General features: G+C 51.2%; 1 protein-coding gene across 1 annotated transcript; it reads right to left on the bottom strand.

The window, feature by feature from the left end:
• Positions 1-363: 363 nt before the first annotated feature.
• Positions 364-2,975, bottom strand: CRB3 (crumbs cell polarity complex component 3). The gene is made up of 4 exons (XM_075535715.1): positions 2,816-2,975; positions 1,630-1,709; positions 1,002-1,145; positions 364-659 (listed from the first exon to the last, which is right to left on the bottom strand). Exons 1-4 carry the CDS (start codon positions 2,895-2,897, stop codon positions 588-590), a joined length of 378 nt encoding a protein of 125 aa, XP_075391830.1. The 5' UTR covers positions 2,898-2,975; the 3' UTR covers positions 364-587.
• Between the last annotated feature and the right edge of the window lie 4,560 nt (positions 2,976-7,535).

Raw genomic sequence — 7,535 nt, 5'->3', positions numbered from 1 at the left:
CCAAAGTCACCAGCAGTTCCGCTGGAGAAAGACAGGTTTTTCTACTCCCATAGGGAGGTACAGCCTCAGACACTCACAAGAGGGGCAGTTCGAGCCTGTCCTAGAGGGTCGCTATGAATCCACATCCACTCGATGCCAGTGAGAGATTGGCTCCAAAGGCAGGAGGTGGGGGGAGAAGAATGTGGCAGGAGCCTTCATTTGGTACCTGGTGGTACCAAAAGGCTTGTGCCTGAGGTCGGCGGTTTTCCAACCCACGCCTGGCAAATGGTTCCCATCAAAGTCACAACTAAGCAAACTATCCACAGGACACAGCACACTTCTACCCTGTCACACACATGGGTCAGAATCAGCTCCCATTCAAGAGCGGGTTGGCTTTCTGTTTTATTATTATAATTATAATGAGATCACTACCAATGTTATAAAAAGGGGGAAGGAAAAAGACTCCGGCCCTCAGGGGCAGTGTTTAAAGCACCTTCATCCTTTTCTACAGTTTATCAGAGATGGGGGGTGGGGGGTCTGTGTGCCCAGGGAGAGATGTGCTTTTTCCCTGCAGTCACACATCTGGGAGGAGTGGGGTAGAGGGGGACCTAGATGGGCAGGCAACCCCGCACTGTGTCCTTCACGTCCTGGGGGGGCCGGGCCTCGGCTGCGTGGGAGCACTGAAAGGAGAGGGAGAGAGGCGGGTGTTGGGCCAGCTTGGTGGGGCCGATGCCAGAAGAGATGGTGCAGCAAGCAGGATAGTGGGTCCCCAGCCCCTGCACCCCAGCTCCAGGTGAAGTCAAGCACAAGGGGCAGGCATGCTGCGGGGTTTCCCTGGCCCACGAGTCCTTCAGAGTTGTCAGAGGCCCATCTCATGGGTGCTGAGTGCAGTTCAGGGCGGCGGCGGCAGCAGCAGCAGCAGCAGTGGCGGTGGTGATGGCAGCAACAGGCCCCAGGGTTCAGATAAGCCGCTCCTCTGGCGGCAGCTTGAGGTTGGGGGGCGGTGGAGCACGGGCACCCACCTGCTCCTCGCTGCTGGGTCGGTAGGTACCCTCTGTCTGCCGCTTCTCCCGGAGCTTCCGCACGAGCAGCACCAGCCCCACGGTCAGGAGCAAGGCACCCAGGAGGGAGAAGACCACAATGATGGCTGTGAGAGCCTCCTGGGACTGTGGAGAGAGGATGGGGTGACCTCCTAGCATCTCAGGCCTCAGCTAGGGGCTCTGCCTATCCCAACCTGCACGTCTTTGGGGGCTCCTCCTCCCAGCATCCACCCAGATCCACCTGCCATTTTGGGGGTTTTTATCCAGGACTCTTGAGCTCCACCAGCCACTGGTACTTCTACTGCATACCTGTCACCTGGGGGCTCCTGCTACAACACACCTGTGAGCACACCCCCTACCTGAGAGGTGTGGAGGACTCTGGACCCCCTATACTTGCCACACTTGAGATCCTTGTCTATCTCTACCCACACCCCTTCCTGGGGTTTCCAGGTCTTTCTAGCTTGAGTCTCTTGGTTTCCCCCTGACCTGGAGGCACATCTCTCCCTCCCTGCCCCGTTCACCTGCCAACCCTAAGATTTGAAACCCTTCAAACTTGCCACATGTAAGGCTCCTGACTCACCACCCCCTCTCACATTTACACTCAACTCACCAGGCCTCCCTCAGAGCCAGAACTCGTATTTGTAGAGGTACTGTTCTCATTTTCTCTGGGGTCCAGTGGTGGGGTGGCGGCTGGGATGGGGGCTAGGGAGAAAGATGGAGAAGAAAAATTAATCCCCAATGCTTCTTTCCATCTCAATTGAAAGTCTAATCTGTTCTGGCTCAAGACAATTCCGTGTGCCTCGGACAAAAGGGATGCAGTGTAGGAGCTTCCACGGTGGATTTTTTTTGGGGGGGTGGGGTTGCCAGGCCTTTCTTCCTAGGTACCCCGCATTAAACTGGAGCCCTTAATATCTTAGTTAACCGCCCAGCAGGCCCCGTTAACATTGTCCAGCGAGTCTTCTCTCCTTAATGAGGCCATCTGAGTGCTCCCCAGCCCCACTCCCACACACACATAAATCTGCTGCCCTGAGCAGGCCAGGAACTCTGGTAGCACAGTGGGTTATTTGTTCCGCTGCTAATCACAAGGTCAGCAGTTCAAAACACCAGCCACTCTAAGGGAGAAAGCTGAATCTTCTACTCTAGTGAAAAGTTTCAGTCTTGGGAGCCCACAGGGGCAGTTCTAATCTGGTTGGAGGTGAGTTTGGTTTTTGGTTGGCTGCTGAGAAGAGCTGCCCTCTGCCCCCAGGGAGTTCCTGAGTCCAGAAATCCTTCAGGGAACAGATAGTTAGTTTCCCTCCTGCTGGGCCCTAGGCCCTTTCAAATCTGGGCGGGTTCAGGCTTTAAGCCACCGTGCCCCTCCCCCTGGGCTCTCAACCGGAATCCAAGGACTCTAATGGTAGGTAAGTTGCAGCACACCGATAAGGCCAACCTGGTCAACAGGGACTCGGGGCTGGAACCCTAACTGCCCAAGTCACCTCAACTTTACCAAGACTCAGAGAAGGCTCCCGTCCTACCCCACCAGCCCAAATCTCCAGCTGTGTCAGGGACCGGAATTCTGAAAGACTGGCTCTGACCTGCCAAGGAAAGGCCTATTAATTGCAAACCCTCCACCCTGATCCTGATGACCACTGGCTCCCGGCTTCTGGAGGGGCTGCCCCAATCCTCAGCCCTCCTATGTCTCAGTTACCAGCACGTCTAACTCGTGCCCTCCGGGGTGTACCCTGCCCCCAGCAGGGTCCCCCGAGTCCCGGCCCCTCCCCTCGCTGTCCGCCACCCCTCCTCCCACTGGTACCTACTTTGTCCCCAAACCTGGTCCCAGGGGCCCGGCAGCAAAGGCAGGCCGAGCACCAGGAGCAGTCCCAGGCCGGGGCTCGCCATGGGCTGGGCGACGGGTGGGTGGCGCCGGGGACAGAGCTGCTGGCGCACGCCGCTCCTACCGCATCTCGGTCCCGGGGATGGGTGGGGGGTGGTCCCCCGCCGCCGGGCACCTGAGGGGCAGGAAGAGGAATGAGGCCCTGCGCTGGGAGCCGGGCTGCCCCGGGGCACAGCCCAAGGGAGAGGCACCAGGCCACTGAGAGTGCCGCCCCGCCCCCGCCCCCGCCACCGGAGGTCAGAGATTAAAGATTAACCCAGGGCCGCGCCATCCGGGGCCGGGGACCCGGCAGGGGACAGGGCCATTAGGCCCAGCCGCGGACCTCACCTGCCTACCTGGACCGGGGTGTCTCCCACTTCACACCGGTTCTTGTCTGGGTCCCTCGCTCGAACCCTCGGTGTGTCTGTCTGTCTGTCTGTCTGTCTGTCTGTCTGTCGCTCGCTCGCTTGCTCGCTCCGACGTCTCCGAGCAGCTCCGCCCGCTCACGTGACCCGGAAAGTTTAGTCACTCACCTGAGAGTCGAGCGCACTTCCGGATTATGCACCTGAGCCTGGTGAGGGGGCGGGGCCGGGCGAGGGGCGGGGCCTCGGCCGACGCACCTGTAACCCAGCTCCCACCCCACCCCTTCCTGCCGTGGGTCCGCAGGGGGCCATCACACCTGTATTGTGAACACACCTGGGGACAACAGAGGTGAGACACATGGGGCAGGTAAGCACCTGTGCATGAAATGCTTCAGCCAGAGACAGACCCAGATGGGGAGCCCGGAGTGAGGAAAAAACCACCACCAGAACGGTCCACACCTGCATGGAGCTACACCTGTATAGAACACACCTGAACAGATGTTCATGTGTAAATAGAGGGGCCGCAAAAGGAGATGGATTGACACGGTGGCTGCAACAATGATCTCCTAGGTATAACTGTGAGGAAGTTGCTGGACCAGGCAATGTGTTGTGCATAGGGTAAGGTGACCAGATTTTAACATTGGTAAAACGGGACACCACTGACGGTGGAGAGGGTTGTTCTTGATTAAAAATTTGTTCTATATTGATCAACAAAAATTTTCATAGAACGCAAAAATAGTATTGTAATATTTTTAAATTTTCAACATAAGTACAATTTACTAATGTAATACATTTAAAATGATGTTTAGTATTAATTTATCCTTTGACATATTTCTCATTTGAGGGAACTTTTTAGTAGGATGCTGTCGTTGTTTAAAAGGTCATGAAAATTTTCAAAAGAATTTGTTAAATTATATTTCACACATAAAATGACTTTCAAAGCCTCAACACTTGTGATTTTTCTGATGTCTACACTGTATTTACCCTAGAAAAAACACTTTCAGTCGCAGCATTAGTTCCTGATAAGGACAGCGTGTATTCCACAATTTTAGTGCATTATTGTATGGAACATGGTTTGTTTCAAAATGATGAAATATTTCTAACCATTTGTTCTCTATTGTGATTTTTGATGATGCCCAAGATTTAACCTTTTCCTTATCAATTATTTTTTAATAATGATACCTTATTAAGAAGATCATTTTCAGAAATATTACTATATGGGAAATTTTGAGTCATATGATCGAATGACTTTTGCATGGCAGAAAGAATGATATTTCAAAGCACTTGGAGGCACAGAAACATAAAAGATTTAAATACTGCTGCATCTTCCTCCAAAATACAGGAACTTTTTCAGAAAACAACTTATGGAGATGAAGAAAAGAAATTACCATTAGCAGAATAGCTGATTTGTTGACATCCCTTGTTTAACTAGCACTAGCACACAGTACAATGTGTATCATCTGAGAGACAGTTACAAAATGTTTTCGTCGTTGCCAATGCCAAAAAATGCCATTGTTCATTAAGACCAAACAATGGTGGTCGAATTCTAACAACTGATCAACAATGCGAACTTTGATAAGCAGATCTCCATAATCAGTGTTCAACAACAGCCGAAAACCATATATTCCCTTCCCGTTCTCCCGCCATTCCCTAGCTTGTGGTGCATTCTTTCCAAAAATCGGGACTTTTTTAAAACGCCGCGGGACGCAGGACAAATTGTTAAAAAGCGGGACTGTCCAGCCAAAAGTGGGACACCTGGTCACCTTAGCATAGGGTCGCTATGGGCTGGAACCCCCTCATGGCGCCTAGCAACAAGTACTAGAGCAAGTACAGTCCACTTTTAGAGATGTGTCTGACTTCTCTAGTGACACTATCCTAGCAGGGGGTGACTCTAAAATTGATTTTCCTCAGTTTCTCACTCACTGCCATCAGGTCAGTGCTGACTCTTAGTGAGTCCCTGTGGGTTACAGTACTGGAGTAGAAAGCCCTGCCTTTCTTCCACAGCGCTGCTAGTGATTTCGAACTGCCAACCATGCAGACGGCAGCCCAAATTTGTAACCACTACACCACCAGGGCTCCTCTTCCCATAGCTTAAGAGCCTAGAAGTCCTGACTCTGAGAGCCTGCTGTTGAGGAGGAAGGCTCCCTGTCAGCTCTGTGGGGGGCTCCTTCTGCCTTCATATGCTGTGCAGTTATCCAGGTGACTTGGGATCTCTCTCTCTCTCTCTCTCTCTCTCTCTCTCTCTCTCTCTCTCTCTCTCCTTTTTCCCTCCCTCTCTCCTGCTTGGTCTGTCTTTTTATATCTCAAAAAAGATTGTGTCTGGACACATCCTCTGTGAATGTGTATCCTGCCGCCTCTTCGGAGATCATATCCTCCAGGCATAGAGTGGAAGATTTACAACACATATTTGGGGAAGGATAATTCAATCCATAGCATCCCATCCTTGGCCCTTCCCAAAATATATGCCCTTGCCTCCAAAGTTCTTAAATCAATTCCCCAGTCCCAAATCGCATCTTCGGAATCCTCTCATTCAAACATGGGTGGAACCTTGGGCAAAGGGCATGATGGGGCTACAACACACTGAGCTGCTAAGCAAAAGGTGGCCAGTTCGAACCCACCAGTCATCTCTGCATATGACTATCTGCATCTGTTAAGATTTACAGAAGTCCTTAAACTTAAGTAGCCTGCCATCCCCTTTTCAAGGGAAAAAAAAATCAGCGCCCACACCCCACCCTGGCAATTAAAAACTTTTGGATTATAGGTTGACCATCATTCAGGATAAAGTTTGAACTGAATTCACTGCCATCAAGTCAATTCTGACTCAGAGTGACCCCACAGGATGGGGGGGGGCCTGCTTCTGTGGGTTTCCGGAGACGGTAACTGTTTATGGGAAAAGCTCTTGTCCCTCTTCTGAGTAATGCCTGATGTCCAAACTGCTGAACTTGTGGTTGAACGCTCAACGAGTCACCCACTACAGCAGCTGGGCTCCCGGGATAAAGTGTAGGTGGCTGCTTTGGCAGCGCGCCTGGATCATTCTAGTCTAGGGGTGTGATTGCCCACTTTGGGACACACTGGCTTGCAGCTTTGGAGATCCACAGGGGAAGTTCTACTCTGTCCTTTGGGGTCTCTGTGAGTCAGAATGGAGTCCGTGGTAGTGAATCGGGAAAGACGTCGGAGTTGTGTGGCGGTGGTTGTTGGGTGGCATGGACTCACGACCCATCCTCACTGTCCTCCTGATGATGCAGACCACTGTTGCAAGCACGGTGTCAATCCATCTTGTCCAATTCTTCCTCTTTTTCTTTTTTCTATCATTTTACCAGGGCCTCAGACAGCTCTTATCACATTTCATATCCCTTGTGTCAAGCACATTGGTACATTTGTTGCCATCATCCTTTTCAAAACATTTTCTTTCTACTTAAGCTCTTGGTATCAGCTCCTTGTTTTGTTCCCTCCCTCCTCTACCCTCCCTCCCTCCTGAATCCTTGATAATTTAGAAATTATTGTTATTTTTTCATGTCTTACATCAACCGTTGTCACCCTTCACCCACTTTTCTGTTGTCTGTCCCCCTGGGAGGGGACTTATATGTCGATCATTGTGATCGGTTCCCCCTTTCTCCCCCCTCCCCAACCTTCCTCTTCCCCTCCTGGTATCACGACTCGCATTATTTTTCCTGATGGGGTTTCTCTGTCCTGCATTCTCTTATCTGTACCTGTGTACATGCTCTGGTCTATCCAGATTTGTAAGGGAGAATTGGGGTCATGGTAGTGGGGGGGGGTAGGAAGCATTAAAGAATTAGAGGAAAGTTGTATGTTTCATCGGTGCTATACTACCTGACTGGCTGTCTTCCTCTTTTTCCATGACCCTCTACCAAGCATGAGGGCCTTCTTCAAGAACTGGCCTCTCCTGACAACATGTTCGAAGTACATGAGATGGAGTCTCAAGTCCTTGCCTCTAAGGAGCACTCTGGCTGTACGTCTTCCGAGACTGATTGGTTTGTTCTTCTAGCACTCCATAGTCTTTAACTACCATAGTTCAAATGTCTGGTTCTTCTTCTGTCCTCCTTATTCGATGTCCATCTTTCACGTGCATAGAAGACCGTGGAAAATACCATGGCTTGGGTCAGGTGCACCTCACCCATCAAAGTACATACTTGCTTTTCAACACTCTGAAGAGATCTGGTGCCCCCGCGGGTTTGCCCAATGTAACGGTCGTCTGATCTTCTTGACTGCTGTTTCCATGAGTCTTGATTGTGGATCCCGACTATATTTTTTAATAAAAAGCGATAAATTAATAAGCAGGCC

The sequence above is a fragment of the Tenrec ecaudatus genome, chromosome 1, assembly GCF_050624435.1.
Source record: "Tenrec ecaudatus isolate mTenEca1 chromosome 1, mTenEca1.hap1, whole genome shotgun sequence".
In the NCBI taxonomy this organism is placed as follows: domain Eukaryota; kingdom Metazoa; phylum Chordata; class Mammalia; order Afrosoricida; family Tenrecidae; genus Tenrec; species Tenrec ecaudatus.
This window is presented reverse-complemented; position numbering and strand designations above follow the sequence as displayed.